General features: G+C 30.9%; 1 protein-coding gene across 1 annotated transcript; it reads left to right on the top strand.

Annotated features, from left to right (window-relative positions):
• Nucleotides 1-6,881: 6,881 nt before the first annotated feature.
• Nucleotides 6,882-20,144, top strand: LOC119600583 (retinal homeobox protein Rx-like). The gene is made up of 2 exons (XM_037950905.1): nucleotides 6,882-7,755; nucleotides 19,483-20,144. Exons 1-2 carry the CDS (start codon nucleotides 6,993-6,995, stop codon nucleotides 20,142-20,144), a joined length of 1,425 nt encoding a protein of 474 aa, XP_037806833.1. The 5' UTR covers nucleotides 6,882-6,992.

The raw sequence follows: 20,144 nt of genomic DNA, 5'->3' as shown, positions 1-20,144 counted from the left end.
GTTAATTAATGTTATACTTTTGAGATTTTTTAACTACATAGTTCCAGAACTAGTGTATAACTATTGCCAAAGAACTTAAGAAACAAAACTGATTGTAGAAGTAAAGGCGATATCATTATTTCTAAGATATCAGCTCAAGAAGTGTAGTGTATGAAACATCACATCTGGTTTCGAGATATCGTATCCTGAATTTTTTTAAAAAAATATTTTTTGAGACGTTATAAAAGTGTTAAGACAACTTTATGTATAAAATGTTGTATGTTATCTGAAAGTTTATTCTGTCGGCTTTAAAATAAAGGCTTGAAATCTGACATTTCATCTCTATCATTCAAGATATCTTCTTTAGAAAAGTGTAACTTGGTCTCAGGGTTTCGATTTTATTCCAACTTTGTCGGCCTATGTAATTAAGGAATAAATAAAGAAACAAAATTTTTACAAAGATATTGAATCTTGCATGAAATATACATCAATTTTATTGTTAAATAGTAAGTTTTTATTAATCGGTTAATTGACAGAAATTATTCGGTTTATTTGTTATTTGAAATTGGGCATTTCTCATTTATTCGTGCGATTAGTCGACAAAAATGTATCGATTAACCAATTGACGATTAATCGTTTGAATGCCTTATTATATACATAATTGTTTTCTTTATACAGTACATCCATTTGGTTTTTGAATTAGCTATTTCATTACTGCCAATGGCTCTCAAACTGCACAATGGTTAAAGTCTTTACTAAATTAAAAACTACAATATACCTCAAACTAGATTGTGGGCTTGTCATGAATAAAAATCTCATGGGATAATTTTGTATATTAAAAAGACAACGTTCGAAAAGAATAGTTTAAAAATATTAATTTCTTTAAATTATTAATTAATACTGGCCTACAAAATTTGAAAAAAGTCGAAGCCCTGAGACTTTTCTAAACGATTGACCCCCGCTGAATCCGAATCTGATCAAAGTAAAGTTGATAGAATGGACACTAAGATGGCATATAACATTTATAAATAAATTTGTCTTGTCGCTGTTATCTCTCTAATCTTAGATGTGATGGAGAAAATCTGAGGTTAGAATTTGATTCAGACCGGTTCAATCCTTTAAAAAAGTATACTTTGGTCTCTGGGTTAAAAATTTGTCTGGAAAGAAATTATGCCTTCAACTTAATGTAGGAAAATATTGCAAAAAAAACAAGTATGAATGCATAGTCGGGCATGGTCGACCATATGATACCCTACAGTATGTTTAAAATTTGGATTATTTTTTAAATAATAAAACATTTAATTTGTTTTTTACCTTAATTCCGGAATATTTTTACTTATTGCTGACAAAAAAAAGAGATTTTCTACAAAAGGGCTCACAGGGGAGGAAGGGTAAATATGGGCCTATCCTTAAAAATTTTGATAGAGGAATGAACGCATACTTCAAAGTTATTTATGTAGAATTTAATCGTGTTATTAGTGTTTGTAAGTGAATTTTGACCTTCAAGTCATTTTCTGAAGGGGAGTTTGTATGGGTGCTAAGGTCAAATGAGGCCCGATCATTCCAAAAATCCGCAGTGTCGTTTAAAGTTCTATAAAACTAAGTTTTGCCGATTTTTGTTGACATAATAGAACATTTAACGTAATTATGAGCCCAAAAACCTTAGCCTAGATCCCATACAACCATACCCGAGGTTGTATGGGAGCTAGGCGAAATAATGTACCGATTTCAACCATTTTCAGCAGGTTTTGTCCTTGAGTCAGAAGAAGAGTAGGTGCCAAATTTCATCAAATTATCTTGCAAATTGCGACCTGTAGCGTGCTCACAAGCGTGGACACACAGACAGACAGACGGAGGGATGGACGGACGGACAGACGGACATAGCTAAATCGAATCAGAAAGAGATTCTGAGCCGATTGGTGTGTGCAGGACCAACATTTTTGGATGTTACAAATATCAGCACAAACGCATAATACACTCCCCACTATAGTGATGTAGGGTATAATTAAAAAAACATTCTTCTAAACACTACTGTTCTCCAAGGTAGACAATATAAGACCTCGATATACTTTGTCCTTTTTCATAAAAAAATTTTAATCAAATAAAAGTCGATCTAGAATCAAATTTTTCGATATGACTTATAAAATACATAAATGAGAGATGGGGGGAAACTTCAATGTATTACCATTATCAGAATGATATAAAATTTAAAAAAATATTTCACATATTACAATTTTATTGCCTGGTTACCTTCACATGCTCATCTTCCAAATTTATGTATGCATACATACTTTCGAAAACATTTAAGTAACACGCCCTTGAGAATTTAATAAATGTGGGGAAGAATGTGAGGCGCCATTACTTAACATTTTAATAAACGCCTTAAATTGCATACAATATTTTTACCAACAAATTTCTTCCGCATCTAAATCCTCTAACAGGCAAACAAGCAACAACAAAACACAGCAACATATGTTGAGGTTGTAAGTATCTATGTATGTTTGTTGTATATTGTGTAGCTACAATTCCTTTAATACATACTTACTTATGGAACATACATATCTATGAGTGCAGTATCATATATAGTGAATACATTGTATGTATGCATGAGTTTTTTGTTTAATGGCATGAGCTGAACTGTGTGGTTTTGATGATGCTACTGATGATGATAATTAGTTAAGATACTATAGTTTCATATTTCATAAACAAATTTTGATTTATTTGGTGTTTTGTTATGGATCATAAACTAGGAAATACTTTTTTTAAAATCTCGTACATTTTTTGGTGGGTTTGTGCTATTAATTACTACTACTAGCATAATGTACATGTGTATACTATGCATATCATCTTGTTTTTGCTGTTGTGTGTTTGTAAATCTCTATTTACATACTGTTTCTTACAGCACTGTTTAGTTTAGTTTTACGCAACAAGTCCTTTTTTTATTTAAGTGCCTTTGGATTGCTACATATCCATGTTTAAACTACGAGTAGGAGTAGAATTTATCCCAAAAAAAGAAACGATAGAGGAAAGTAAAAGATAAACCTAAAAACTAAGTACTTTGAAGTGGGTGTAACCATAGTGTTGACAGTTTAATTGGTATTTATTGCTACTTAAAATTCAAGGATCTTGTTAACAATTTTCACCTCATATATTATCGTAAAATTAACATTTCTAATACGATTATTAAGGAATGTTTTGAATTATGGCGTTAGAAAATTGTGGTTTATTATTAACATATGACTTTGATAAAACATTTTAATATATGTATTTGTATATTTATAAAGTTTATAAATAAATACTTAAGTATGTATGTATATAGAAAGACTGTATAATAGGGTGTCCCGTGTACCACTTTTTCGTAGGGATACCTCTTAATTGATGTGTATTAAAGTACTAAATACAAGAAATATGAAAAATGTTTTTTTTTTTCAAAGAGCCTCAGGACGTAATGTTGAGCTTATCGCGAGATAAATATGTAATTAAAGCATTTCTGGTCCACAAAACAACTTTTAGTTCATTTTAAGGGTCATATAAAATAATCTAAAAATTCTGAAATAGACCAAACCTAATGACAAACCATTTTGTAAATATTTTTGTGTAAAAATGTTTGTCTAAAAATTACAACAATTTTGAAATCTACATATGTACATATTTCAATGGAAAGCAAAAAAAACCCACTAAAAATCATTTTGTGTACCAAAAATACTCTAAAACAATTTTGCAATTATTTTCCCGTAATCAAAAAAATTACGGATTTTCAAGATCCAAGTTCCAAGTTAGTACTATTGGATAGTAGTCCAGACACAAATTATCAGCTATATTGGTCAAGAACTGGTGGACTTAGAGACATTTTGATCATACAGGGTTTTATTCAAATGAGAGTAACTTTTCGCCTATTGGTCCTAGCAAAAATTGTTCAAAGGAGTTAAAATAGTTATTCCATTCCATTCATTGTTTGCATTGTTTTTTTCATTTTTTGGAAATTTTTTAAAATTAAAAAAAAAAAATTTCGAATAAAAAACCTTTTTTTGCTCAGAAGAAAGCTTATAAGATTTCCTTTAAGAGCTTTATAGTTCCAAAGCGAATGGGAATCGACAAAATTATTTTTTAAATCAAGGATAAAATTTATTTCAATATTTGGCTCTTCATTTTACCCATTTTTTTAAATGAACGTTTTTTTGTTTTTTTTTTTTTTTGCTCAGAAGAAAGCTTATACCGTTTCCTTTAAGAACGTCCACTATCTTCTTTCGTGAGCCGATTTTAAACAATTTAATCACCTGACGGTCTTTAAAAGTGGAAGTTTTCCATAGACAACCACTATCTGTTCCCTTTCCATGCTTTTTCTGAAGTGAAATCGTGATTCATATCGATTTACGTCAAATTTTTCACTCAAAAAACAAACCAATTTCAAGCATGAATTCTTATCCTATAGAGCTTTAATAATAGTTATTTTTTGATTAGATAATAATTACTACTATTATAATATTCGTATTGTTTAATTTCTTCAAGAAACTTTCATTCAAAACGCAATAAAAATCATAAATTTACTGTTATTTTATTGCGTTGCATTTTTTGTGCTCGCGAAAAAAGTTCACTTTTTTCAGCAAATATAAAATATTTCACTTTGCGTAATAGAAATTGAAACAAAATTTCGCTTGTTTGGAAGCCCAGAGTTAAGAGAATAAACAGCAAAAAGAAGAGATGGATTCATTACCGTTATTTCGAAACAGACGAAATCGAAGATTATATCGTCACGCGTTGCATATTTTGTGCTCGCTACTGTATATACTATATTGTTCAATAAGCTGAGATGGATTGATTACCGTTGTTTCGAATCAGACAAAATCAAAGATCATATGACCCCGCGTTGCAATTTTTGTGCTCGCTACTGTATCTATATATTTTGCAGCCTTGGCCGCCTCTAAGCTACAACTTCATACCATAGACCAATGCGATATAATCAAGAAACAATTTGCTACCATTTTTGGTCCTATTTGAGAGGTTATAACAGCGCCAAAACAACTTTATTAATGAAATGTTATATGTCATCTGAAAGTCCTTTCTGTCAACTTATAATGGTTTAGTCATATTCGTGGTATTTTTACCGTACACAACTATGGTGTAGAGGATATTATGCTTTGTAAATATTTTTTATAATAAACAAAAATATTGCATCCACAAATATCTAAGAATGTTCCAATCATCTAATAATCACTTTCTGATTCGATTTCACGATGTATGTCCATCCGTCCGTCCGTCAACTTTAACGGATGATATTTCAGCAATTACAACAGATTTTTATTTTAAAGCGGATAGAATGGACTTTCAGATGGCATACAACATCTTATAAATAAATTGGCGCTGTTATAACGTCTTCAAAGGGGCCAAAAGTTGTGTATTTTAAAACTTCTGGACGCAATATTTCGAATACCAGATGTGAGGGAGAAATTCTGTTTTGAATTCAACGCAGCTCAATCCTTTAGAAAAAGTATACTTTGGTCTCTGGACAGCAGATCATATAGTTTTTATACCAATAATTTTTTTTGCGACTTCTGGTGTAAAGACTCTTTTTGGACGACTTCAACGTTTAGTCTCATAAACATTATTATTAAAATTAATAGTGCAGAGTTTGACAAATTTTCTTTGAAAAAGTTGTCACAAATATAGAATTTAATTTTCGAAGCGACAAACCTCGCAAGATCGTAAAAATAACTAATATTTTTTAAATTTTTATTCGAAATATTAATGCGTTTATTCAACGTCCAATAACGTACAATTAAGAACCAAAGAGCAAAATTGTATCCACGGATATTTTTAAATATTTTTAATAAACTTGCTACTACTCCTTGCAAAAACAAATTATATTCTGTTTAAATAATCGAAAATGTTGCGAATTTATATCAACAACAATACATAATAGCAATACTATCTATAAATTTTGATCAAACAAAAATTTAATGGAGCTTTTAAATAAAAAAACACGCCCATTTCCATCTAAACTTAAGATCATCACACAATCAACCAATGAGATCTTTTAAAATTATCTTAATATTTTTCGAATACTATAAGAATAACAAAGAAAAACACACATATGGAGGGATTAAAGATCTTAAATACAAATATACAAAAGACAAAAGAGTGCCACAGAATGTTTATGAGCAATAATTATGTGGCACATTAGCAAGGCAAGTGACAAGGAACACTTTAAAGCATCTTTTAAATACAAATGTTTAAAATTACTTGAATACGAACGAGATAAAACTGAAAAAAGTACCAACAACAACAACATAAACTGAAAAGAAATCTGTGAGGAAAGAAAGAATTGATGATTCTTTTTGTAGTAGTACGACTGTTTGTAATTTTTTTGTTCTTGTATTTTTTCTGAGTTTTTGAAAATAATTTTAGTAGTCAGTTGACTTTAGTATAGTTTAGTATTGCGATAGCAATTAACTTAATTAACTTAATTGTGTATTTTGCTAATTGCTAATTGAATTAGTTGCTTTATAAAAAAAAATATATAGACAAAAATTTAAAAAGAATAAAGAATCGAATCAAAAGGCAACAAATAGCCTGCTTAAAAAAATCATTGAGATTACATACTACGGTAACCTACTAAAAAATTGTTGAACCTAAAGAAAATAAACAACCAGGAAAAAGTGTGTGTTCGCAAATATCAAGATACATGAATGATAAATAAATTAAATAAAAAAAGGTGTTGAGACTGTTGATTGTTGAGATAAAAAAAAACTTATATTTATCTATACAATCAGTCGTATAATTCTATTATTATGTGTCGTTGCCAATAGAAACGTACAAATATCACAGTGACAATTTCTTTAATTAATTGCTACATAATTAAGTTATTTCTCAAGAAATTTTACACTAATTTGTTAATTCGAAACATTAAATTCACATTCATTCGCCGCGACAAGCACTGATTTATTTTTACGCAACATATTTGTTAAATACTACGAAGGCAGCAAAAAAAAAAACATTGCAATAAAAAATCAGAAATGTTAAATTATCATCAACCACAACAACATCAGGAGCAAATGGCAACAAGTATGACCACAGCGGCAGCAACAACAATAACGCCATCATCAAACAATTCAACAACGACATCCGGTACACTATCATCCTCAACGGAACACAATACAATGCCATTAAATTTTTACTCTACTTCCCAACTTCACAATCACAGTAACAATAACAATCCGCAGCATCATCAGCAACAACTATCACCAACAATGGTTGGCAACAGTGTAACAGCCACCACCTGTTCATCTTTACAACATTTACATACTTTAACAAACAATAACAATTATATTTTGACCTCGTCATCATTATCATCCTCAGTACCCACAACTTCATCAACATCATCGTCCTCTACAGCATTATATCATAATCAAATATGCACAAAATTATCATCGCCTGCATCTGCTTCGGAATCCTCATCAACTTCATTGTCTACAACAAAAATTTCACCAAATCTTGCTACTGCACCATCATCATCCACTAGCACCTCCAACGCAACACTACCAATTGCGACAACATTTCTATTTGAAAAAGGTTCGGAGAATGTTAAACGTTTTTCCGTTAATAATTTATTAGAGTTAGCAGCGGTACAACAAGATTATCACCATCAACACAATCACATCCACAGTCACAGTCACAATCATCACCAGCAACACATTACAAATAAACTACAAATGCATCATCAACTCCAACAGGAGCAGCCACATCAACAGTCACTTTTATCTCATGGGGATAATTTTGGTAAGTTGTTTGAAAAGCACAAGTTCACAATTTCAATTCAATTTTTGACATATTTTATTATGCGAATTGATGCATGCCCCTGTTGCATATTAGAAATGAAATTGTTGAAAATTTATGAAAAAATTTCATTATAGATTGAAAATAGCCGCCGGCTTAAAAACTTAAAGAGAAAATTAGTATGCGGAATCGTCTAAAATGTTGACATTATGACAAGGCATATTTTTTTTTTTTGGCTAAAATGATAGTGAAATTGTTTTAAGTGCGTGAAATGGGAATAATGTTCTTAAATAGATTTTCTAGGAATATACTGCGAAAATCGCAATTAAGTAGAAAATTTTATACGAAAAAAAAAATCTGAAAATTTGATGGAATAAGTTCTTCAATTCCCTACCGGCGGCAAAAGTTTTTACTAATGCCATTTAAAATTATTTGTATGAAAATACATTACAAAATAACACAGGCCGACAAAATTTGGAAAAAGTTGAAACCCTAAGACCATGTTAGACGTTTCTTAAGGATTGAGTAGCACTGAATCCGAATCTGACCTCTCGTCCTGAAATTTGAAAAAACGCCATTATTGTCCCTTTTTGATATCTCGAAGAGGAAAGAATGTATGTTAGATGTTAAGCCTTGATTGTAAAGCTAACAGAATGGACTTTCAGATGCCATACAACACTTGATAAATAAAGTTATCTTCGAGCAGTTATAACATCTCAAAAGGGACCTAAAGTTGCGTTTTTTCAAACTTCAGGACACGATATCTCAAATCCCAGAAAAATTTGTCGGCCTGTGTAATTATTGTTTGATTCTAAACTTGCTTGCTAGATCTTTTTGGGGATCTTGCACAGAAAATAATGATTGAAAGTTTTGGCTTATTTTTTACCTTAAAACCTAATTTTATAAATTTGATTACATTTTTAATTGATCAAATTAATATCTTAATGAATTAATTGACAACTTTCATGTCTTTTTCAAAATTTATAAATCACTTTATTTGTTCAAACGTGACAACAAAATGCTTTTTTCTAAATATTCAAACATTTACATAAAGATAAATCCTTCCTTTAACATTGTGAATATTCAATTAGTACTTTGATTGCTTCAGTGTTCAAATTAAGTGATTTTTGAATAAATTGTGAAATAATAAGTAATAAGTAATTTTCAATTATGAGCCGATCTCCATAAAATTTAGCAGAGTTATTTTTTCCCCGAAAACTAGTTTACGTCTAGTTTCGTTGCTTTACTATCATTTTGAACAAGCTATAAGCGTTATAGTCATTTTCTGAAGGGGACCTTATATAGGGAGTAGGGTCAATTATGGATCGATTTCCATAAAATATGGTAAAGAGATTTATGTTCCGATAAAATTTATTTAAGTTGACTTTCGTTGATTTACTGAAATTTTGAAGCAAGTTATGAGCTTTAAAGTAATTTTCTGAGAGGAACCTTATATGGGGGGTAGGGTCAAGTATGGATCGATCTCCATAAAATTTGTCAGAGAGATTTAAGTTCATATAAAACTTGTTTATGTCGAATTTTGTTGCATTGCAACGAAGCAAGTTTAGAGCGTTATAGTCGTTTTCTGAGAGGGACATTGTATGGGGGGTAGGGTCAATTATGGACAGATTCTCATAAAATTTGGTAAGGATATTTTGATTCATATAAAACTTGTTTATGTGAAATTTCATTGACATACTGCTATTTTTATACCAGCTATGACTGTTTACACTGTTTTTCGGAGGGCCACTTGTATGGGGGCTATGCGAAAACATGTACCGATATTGCTTATTTTCAATGCTTAACAAACCTTACCTATTGAGAATATTTGTGTAAAATCTTAACTTTCTAGCTGTTTTGTTCGGACTCTATCGTGTTTTCAACAGACGGACGGACAGACGAACGGACATGGCTAGATCATCTTAGAATTTAATAAGGGCCCAGTATATATATATATAAATATACTTTTGTGGGTCTATGACCAATATTTCGATGTGTTACAAACGAAATGGCAAAAACAATATACCCCTCATATTTTTTGATGGTGGGTATAAAAAAAATGCACTATAGCTCGAAAACAACTAATGATAGGCAAACATAGCCTTCAACTAAAATGTAATAAATTTAATTGTCAACAGAACTGCTTCTGAAGTCGTAGGAATTACAATAAGCGATATATTTGTAAAAAAGCTAATCGGATGAAATTCTCCAACCAGTGTCCGTTACAGTTTTTGAAATGTAATACAGTAGGTTTCTTCAAAGCTTTGAAAGCTTACATAAGACTCGATTATTATCAAATTTTTTAATTGAAAGTTAATTAGATTTTTTGGATTTAAATTAGTTCTACAATAAGGTCAAGTCCATAAATTAAATAGACGAAGATTATTTTGCTATCATGTCTATCAAATTTAAAGGGCTTTTTTAAGGAACTGCATAATTATGAAATTTCTTTACTACGTTTTATTCAATGAAGGAAACCAATGTAGCAAACAAGACATTTTTTAACATGTTTTTTCACTCCTTGGTATATATAACGCTTTATTAAAACGTTATACTTATCTAATTCAAAAATGGTCTTTGTAATGGAACAATCACTTAGACTTAGTTTAGAATTGTTTTATTCTATGAGGTTGATAACATTATCATAATTTGGCAATACCATAGAGATTTTAAGATTTTTAAATCATGACGTAAAATAATGTATATTAGGGTGGCCACTAAATTGAAGTTGCTGATGATCACACCGAAAGTGAAAATTCTGTTCATTCCAATAGTTCGTTTTTCCAAATGTTGACAAAAAAGGAATTTTATAAATAAGGGATTATATGGGGGTGTGGCTATACGAAATAATGGACCGATTTTAACCATTTTCAATAAGCTTCGTCTTTGGGTCAAAAGAGAGTATGTGCCAAATTTCATCAAATTATATTAAAAATTGCAACTTGTAGAGTGCGCCCAAGGTTTACATGGACACATAGACGGACAGACAGACGGATATAGATAGATCGACCCAGAAAGTGATTCTGAGTCGATTGGTATACTTAAAGGTGGGTGTAGACCAATATTTTTAGGTGTTACAAACATCAGCACAAACGCATAATAACCTCTCGACTATGGAGGTGTAGGGTATTCAAATTTTAATAAAATTTGATCTGCATTATATTTCTATCCACTGATGCAGCTCACCAAATATTGATCTCAGGACAAAAAAAACGGTAACTTAAAATGAATTAAACTTGTTTTTTCGGTGGGAATATCAGTACCTTAGTTGTTCTCCATATAAACTGGGCCACCCTAACGTATGTATATGCTTTTATTATTTATCCATAATCAGTTAATAAATAAAACGTAAAAAATAATCAAAATAACTTATGTGTAAACAACCTTATGTGCGTTGATAACATTTCCAATTATTTGTGGCTATATTTGCTAAGACATTTTATTTAAAAATAAATCCTCAAAATAAGAATGTCACAAAACTTACATGATTGTCAATGAAATAAATCTGTCACTTTACAACTGATGGCAATTTGTCAACAATCATCAATTGCCAACCCTCCCAATTAAAAACTCAAACAAAAAAAATCTCACACATATTGAATAAAAAACAGTCTCTGGAGATTTAATAAAAAAACAAAAACTCTTTTGTTTTTTTTATAGAGCTAGATACAGCTAAACTCTTTGATTTAAGAATTGTAGAAATGTTAGTTAGAAGCATGCCCCTCCAATAAAACTAACACGCACACACACATCTTAACCGAAAATACTTTTCATTGCAACATGAAAACATGGAGTAGATTTCAAAAAAGTTTTATTTTGAAAAGGATATACCATGAGTTGCATGATTGCACATGCTCTGCTTGGCTCAACTAAATTAAGACAGACATTGTAAATGCAACAAGATTTTAACAACACTCATGGGGCTGCAGCAGTCACGACAATAAAAAAAAACAACGACGAGCAACAGAAACAGAATCCATTCATTTAGTGTCTGTTATGAGCGTGTAAGTGTTTTTTTTTCGGTAAATGCTCTGTTACGAGTTGTTTCTGGATTCCCTATTTTTTATTTAATTTTTCCTTCTCTTTAACATGGAGTTTTCTGTTTTGTTTTTACATTTAACATTTTTGTTGCATGCATTTTTCTTAATAGAAACTTAAATAAACTTCTACTTCTTCGTTGAGCATTTTGTGTTCCTGTGTGCGGCCGCCACTGTCAACACAAATTAACATAATGTCATGTTGCCGCTGTCGGGGTTGTCATGAAAACCACAATTGCTTGACGTTTGTATTACGAGTATACGACTGTTTTTTTATTTATTTATATTTTTTGGTTTTTAAATCTTTCGTTTTATTTGATGTTGAGGGATTGATATATTTTGATGATATGCTGTTCGTATTATTTTATTTATTTTGGGAAATTCACTTTTAGAGTTCATCTCATCATCGGAATGGTGTATATAAATAATGTAAAGGGGGAATGGAGTTACACGATTAATACTCAGATACAATTTCAAGGTCGTGATTTATATCAGGAGATATAGCAATAAATTTTCTTTAATAAAATTCTATTTGTTATTCCTAAATATTTGATTTGAAGTCGTTATTTGTAAATTTGTCTGGTATTGTTTTCTTAATTTTATTACTACCAAAAATTTAGGATATAACTTTAAAGATTTTATTGTATTTACCTGAATTTTGAGATTTTATTATATTAATTATGAGCCGATCATCTGTATATATAAAAATTAATGCGTGTTTGTACGTTTGTTTGGATTTTATAGACAGCTCAACGCCTAGACCGATTTTTCTGAAATTTTCAGTGTCTTCCTGTATGTCTGGAAGAAGTTAGGTTAGGTTAAGTTGATAGGAGGATGTATACTACATCAAATCCGAAGAAATACACCTAGGCCACTATCGGGCCTGTTGTGCGCTCCTTATCATGAAAAAAAAGGGAACTGAATGAATTATTTTTCAGTGTTCAGAAACTCAGTTTCCTGAACGTAATTCCTAAGAATCTTCCAATCAGTGTTAGTCAGGAATGTTATTTCCGAAATAACATCACTTCCAACATACTTGGATCTAACTTCGACGAATGCCTGGCAGTGGCAAAGAAAGTGCTCCAGAGTTTCACTGTCTTAATAGAAGATTTTCTTTTATAGAAAATTTTCAATAAATTTCCTTTTTATAAAAAATTGTTGATAAATTTTCTTTTTATAAAAAATTTGTGATAAATTTTCTTTTATGGGAAATTTTCGATAAATTTTCTTTTTATAGGAATTTTGCGATAAAATTTCTTTTTATAGAAATTTGCGATAAATTTTCTTTTTATAGAAATTTTCGATAAATTTTCTTTTTATAGAAATGTTTGATAAATTTTCTTTTTATTGAAAATTTTCGATAAATTTTCTTTTTATAGGAAATTTTCGATCAATTTTCTTTTGATAGGAAATTTTCTTTTTTTTTATAGGAAATTTTCGATAAATTTACTTTTTATAGAAAATTTTCGATTAATTTACTTTTTATAGAAAATTTTCGATTAATTTACTTTTTATAGAAAATTTTCAATTAATTTACCTTTTATAGAAAATTTTCGATTAATTTACTTTTTATAGAAAATTTTCGATTAATTTACTTTTTATAGGAAATTTTCGATAAATTTTCTTTTTACAGGAAATTTTCGATAAATTTTCATTTTATAGGAACATGCTCTATATTCGTCTGAATCCGCACGTCTAATTTTGCTTAAATGTGCTCGTAATCCTGTGTGTCCACTCAGAATACGTACCATCATATTAACTTTAGACTTGCTCATTTTGAGAAGATTTTCCGTCTTTCTCTCATCAGGGTCAACCCATAGGATCTTCGTGGTTCTACCCACTGTTTCATTACTCCAAGAGGTCTTATGGGATTCTCTCATCCATATTTTTAGTTCAGCTTTTGTTGCGTCGAATGATTTTGCGTTTGTCAGGTTAACTGCCTCGAGCTCCCTTCCCTTTAAAGCTATTACATTCGCCCTTTCGTTACCGACTACTCCTATGGGCTGGTACCCATATGATGTGAACTTTACCTCTGGGAGAGTATTCAGTTAAAGCTTTCTTACAATCCAATACGGTCTTAGACTTAGTTCTATCACCTGATATCGCCCTAATTGCCTTCTGGCTGTCGGTAAATATATTAAGCGCTGTGGGCGCCATATTTATTCTAATCCAATTTACGCATTCCGTTATTGCTCTTACTTCTGCCTGGAAGCTTTTGACCAGTTCGCCTAAAGTAAAGAGCCGTTCGGCTGTAAACGCCGCCTAATATCTTAAATATATTTCAATGGGTGGAATATCTAGCAACGTTTCCAGAGCCTTGGTACACATGGCACCACTTATACCCAAGCAGCATGTACGCTGAACTCCCTGTAGTAGTTTGATATTGCACTTTTTGTCTAAAGCTGTCCACCAGAATATTGAAGTATAAGCTACAATTGGTCTAATTACACTTTGTCTGGAAGAAACTGTAGGCTACATTTTACTTCAAAGTTTCAAGTGGGTGACGTGCCACGCCCACATGCAAAATAAGTATTTAAAGTCGCATATCTCAGAAACCGCAAGAGATACATTCCTAAAATTTGAACAACTTGACATCCATATGAATACATGAGGATAAAATGGGCAACCTAGCTATAGTGAACGTGGCACCTCCCATATAAATAAACTATTAAATTAGTATATCTAAGAAAATATAACAGCTAAAGTCTTCATTTTTTTCGGAGACACTTTAGTATCAAAAATTGGACAGACTAGAAATAGGGGGGGCACCTAAAAAAATTAATTTATCTGGGAAACTATTATAGATGATATTTAAAAATGTAGCATAAAGACCTTTAGCATCCATGAGAATATATAGGAGAAAAATAGGCGGTCTTGGCACCTCCCTTGCGGATTGAATACAAAAATGTATATATCTGGGAAACTGTTACAGCAGTTAGAGTTAGAGAGGATAGCAAAGCACACTTGGTATAGCTAGTTTCTTTATAAATATTATTTATAATACTCTAATCTTTTCAAGGGAAACTTACAAGGACTAAACTTCAATTATTAATCGATTTTTATAAAATGTTACAAATAAATATAAATTAATTATGATAAAGGTTAGAGAGTAATTATTTTAATTTTCGTGCAAATAATATGAGTATCAAGCATTATCACATACCAATTTCAATCATTAACAAAATTATACTCAAAACAACAATATGTATATGTTAATAGTAAAATAACTTAATTTTTCTTCGTTCTACTCAACACAATATTTCCGTGATCAGCGATAAATTCCCCTACATTTTGCAAAATATGTTTTTTATTCACTTGTTTCTTACCATTCTTTTCTTCTGCTTTATATTGTCAGTCATAGTCATCCTTTATGTCAAAAAATCAAGATAATATACATTTATTTTTGTTTTCAAACAACCACAAAAAAATGCCGCCTTTTTCTGTTATAGATACCGTCAGTCAAGTCACTCATACTTGTATGTATTATGCCCACATATGGCGCAGAAGTGTGTTACAATTTATCATAATTTTTCTATAGGGAAGCAAAACATAGACAAACATACATACATACAATTCTTTGACTTTTTGTTCAACATGTTGTAAGTATCTATGAGTACGTGTATGTTTATTATGTTTAAGGGAACAACATAAAACTACATGGTATCAGTAGTAGTAGTTGTGTTCGTTTTTTTGTCGTTTACCCTCCTTGTCGTTGCGGTAACATTAACAGCCACTTATATGAATAATTATATTTTAAAGAGGCTGTAAATTTACACCTAATTATAAATTATTTGCTGGATTTTTTTCTTAGTGTTTTTTTAAGCAAACTACTCGTGTATACATTTTTATTTAAGGCATAATTTTATGAGTCGTTTACCATCAAAAAGAAAATAATTTTGTAATAGGGGAATTTAAATGTAACTTTTATAGGCTTAAAATGTAATTTTTTGCTTTCAAAATATTTCGGATTTTTTTCAAATTGATTAATGACAATTTTATGAGATTTTTGAGAAAACTTAATAGTTCTGAGAAAATTTGTAAAATGCCACTTTAGTTAAGCATTTGGGGTTAGAAAATTATAACTTTTAATGAGAAATAACTAAACCAGCTATGTAGTTAAAAAAATTTATAATATTTATAAAATATAATTTTGTTTAAGTTATAAAAAATTTAAAATCACTTACATATGGGCAATTCCATGAAAAGGTAAACCACGACTGAAAAAATAAAACCCTTATAACTTCTGCATTTTTAAAGATAATTCAACAAAAAAATCGGTCTATTTTTACACCTCGCCGCCATACAAACGGAACCGAAAATATCACTTTTTAGCTCATAATTCTGTTAATTATAATACTATCCCTTCAAAAATCGGCAGATCTAAAATGTTTGTAAGACTAAACCTTTATGCTGATTTTCATAACGATTGGACCTCATTTGGGCCTAGTTCCATGCAAAGTTTAATTTCAGAAAAACACTTAAACGTCCGTAACTCACCTCTTATCACTAGTATTATGATAAAATATGGCACAAATAAGTTTTATATGAATTAAAATCACACTCTAGAATTTTATATATGACCCTAGTCGCCATATAACTCCAGTTTTTTCTTTTTATCTATAAATTGCATAAACATGTATATAGGTCGGCCATGTCCGACTGCACTTTCCTACTCCTTTTGATTTGTTGAAGTGTGTGTATGCATATATTTCCAAAATATATATTTTATAACCTAAAAAAAATCAGGAGAAAAATCTGTCACATACGATGTGTCACGTACGATATTTAAATATGTTCATTATAAAATTATATTAATTTCTTTTTTTATTTAAAAATTATGGATTACTAATGAAAAATATGTCACATAGTGTAAGAAATTAAAACAAAAAAGATACACTTACAGAATTCGCAGATTTTCGTAAATATTTAAATGTACTTTAAAAATACTTCCGAGTTTGATATCGCCATATTTTAATCCATATTTTGGAAAACAAGGTTCCGAGTGGGATGATTCCTTTTGCAAATATAGTATTCTCTAAATGGAACAGAATGACAAACTTGTTTTCCAAGTACTCCTAATTTTACAAAATCTATACCACTGTAAATATGTACTTTAATTTAAATTTCTGTTCTAATTCCTAAATCAAATTGGTTTGTCAAATCTCTATCTTTGTAAAATTTGATATTAATTGAAAATTAAATTATGAAAAATTGATTTACAATCAATTAAATAACCATTAGCTTAATACTACAGACATTATCAGCATTTGACAGTCAATTGATGACAATAAAGTGACAACTTTATAACAAACAACCCATACAAACTGAAGTATTATCTAGCATACCATTAAACCATTAATAATGACATAAAAATTTTCCTCCTTTAGACTTTTACAGACAGTTGAATGGGCAGACACACAGTAAGTGAAAAGAAAGGTCAGATCATATACATATGGCCTGTAAAACAATACAAGTTTTATATCAAACAGAAATACACAACACAAAACGTAAATCATTATTTTATGGCTTTTTAATGTGTTATTAGGAAATGTAAAAGCATTTAACCCTTAGAAGACAAAATGGGTCACAAAGGGGACATAAACTATTTATATGTACAAAAAAGGATTTTACTTAAATTATAAACGGATATTTCCATAAAAAATTATGTTGGTTAGTTTGAAAGGAGAATGTCTATTACATCCGAAGAAATAAACCTACACAGAGGAAAAACAAGTAAGAAATTATAGTCGGGCGAGGCCGACCATATAATACCCTACACCTGTTACAAAAATAAAATATGATTTAGTTTTCATAATGAAGCATTTAAGTCGAATTTTACCTTGTCTCAGATATACTTAAGCCATTTATTCTGGAATAAAATTGTGGCATTTAAGTCAAATTTTGAAGGAGGCTTTTTATAGGGGCTAGGGTCAAATGAGGCTCTATAATTATAAAATTCACGTGGGTTATTAAGGCTAATATAGAAGTTGGTTTTACAGCTTTTTGTCGAGATAGGAGTATATTAAACATAATTCTATTCGCAGGTTCAGTTGTATGGGGGCTAAGTGAAATAATGGACCGATGTTAACCATTTTCAATACGCTTCGTTTCCGGTACCACAGAAGATCATGCACCAAATTTCATTGAATTATCTTCAAAATTGTGACCTGTAGTTTGATTACAAGGTTTACAAGCCCTATTCCGTTCAGTTGTATAGGGGCTAGGTGAAATAATGGACCGATCTTAACCATTTTCAATAGGCTTCGTCCCTGCAACAATAGAAGATCATGTACCAATTTTCATTGAATTATCTTCAAAATTGCGACCTGTAGTTTGATTAAAAGGTTTACATGGACGGACGGACGGACAGACGGACGGACATAGCTAAATCGACTCAGAAAATGAGTCTAAGCCGATTGGTATACTATACTTTAAGGTGGGTATAGGACCAATATTATTGTGCTTTACAAACATCAGCACAAACCCAATATACCCTCCCCACTAAAGTGGTGTAGGGTATAAAAATATACACGCCTGGTACCAAATTGACACCAAATTTTTCAATAACATCCATTGTCAAGTATAAACATACAACAACTACATGTAATGTAGACCACACAACTTTGTCAACATTGCAACAATTCGTTGTCACAATCTAAACTTTCTGCACATCCGTTGTCTAACTGTTAACAAACGTGGTAAGCTCACTATTTATAACGCATTTTGAGCTTACCAAGTTTGTTAACTTTTCAATTACGGATGTGCATAAAGCTTAGATTGCGACAACGAATTGTTGTAATGTTGACAAAGTTGCGTGGTCTACAATTCATGTTGTTGTTGTTGTATGTATATACTTGACAACGGATGTTATTGAAAAATTTGGTGTCAATTTGGTACCAGGCGTGTATATTTTTTCCTCTGTGTAGGCTGCTGTGAGTTTTTTTACCAGAATCTCTGGATTGACAAACATGAACACTACCAACTGACTTACCGGCGGCACCCGGCACACTATCAACTAACCTAATGGAGGCACCCATAGATAATATAATAATGACACGGATTACAAAATTTTATGGGTGGAACTATATAGGGCTACTCTTTTAAAATATATTCATAGCTGATGTAGGTTATTGTATGGTCAATCAGGCCCATTTAATATTTCACAAGTGACTATAAAAGTCACAAACGATTTCGGTCATTAGAGGGTTAATTTGTTAAAGTGACAACTATGACATGTGAACAAATGTGTAAATCAAAATTTCTTGTTGTGGCTAAATATAAACATACTTAAATAAATATAATGCACATGTATTAACAAATCATAGGAATTTTAATCTAAAACTATTAAAATCTCAGTTTAAAAAGCCTTTTTATGATTTTCATTTCCCCAAAGACATAAACCTATAAAAATCATTTTAAAATTTTTGGCAATTTAATGACACATAAATTAAAATCTTTCCAACAACCACAAATTGTATTTCCTAGAAAATACTCATTCTCAAAGTAAATTTGAAAAAGAGTTTTTGCTACCATCTTACATAAATATGTATTCAATGATAAATATTTTTCTAGAAAACTTTGCAAGATTTTTTTTTGGGACATTATGTATATCATTAAATGTAGCCTTATGTATTCATATGTATGTATGTGCTTGAATACTAAATCCTTATCTACTCTTTTTATTCATTTACAGACGATACATTTTCAAATGAATTTACTTCAACGTCGGCAAATGGTATTATATCTGACCATACATCGTCTTCACCACATTCTGGCCGCAAACCACGTCGAAATCGTACCACTTTCTCTTCGGGACAATTAACAGCATTGGAAAAGGTGTTTGAACGTACCCACTATCCCGATGCTTTTGTGCGTGAAGAATTGGCCACTAAAGTGGGTTTGAGTGAGGCGCGCGTACAAGTATGGTTTCAAAATCGTCGTGCTAAATTTAGACGTAATGAACGCAGTTCAACCACTGGACGACCTTTAATTACAACCACCCCACAACCCGTGCCACCCATAACTACGGCCCATAAGTTTTCGCCCGATAAAAGTGCTGTGTTTTTGCAACAGCAAATGGATTTGTCACATCCTCATCATCCACATCATCATGCTGCTGCTGCCGCTGCAGCATATTCGTTAAGTTTTCCCTCGTTGGGAATGTATGCGTCAACAAAAAATTATGTTAATTCATCGTACAATACATTTGCAGCAACAGCTAATGGCAGTTCAACAAATGAAGGATTAACAGGTCCTTGTGGTTTTTTCGCTTCGTCTAATTATTGTGCACCCAGCTATCAACCAAATTATTCAGCATTAAGATATAAAAGTGCTCAAGGTTTTTCTGGTTTATGA

Source organism: Lucilia sericata, unplaced genomic scaffold (assembly GCF_015586225.1).
Source record: "Lucilia sericata isolate MDLA Ls3-8-SP2 unplaced genomic scaffold, ASM1558622v1 Contig000117F_arrow, whole genome shotgun sequence".
NCBI classification, from domain to species: domain Eukaryota; kingdom Metazoa; phylum Arthropoda; class Insecta; order Diptera; family Calliphoridae; genus Lucilia; species Lucilia sericata.
Note: the sequence above shows the minus strand (reverse complement) of the source record. Positions and strands in the feature narration are given on the sequence as shown.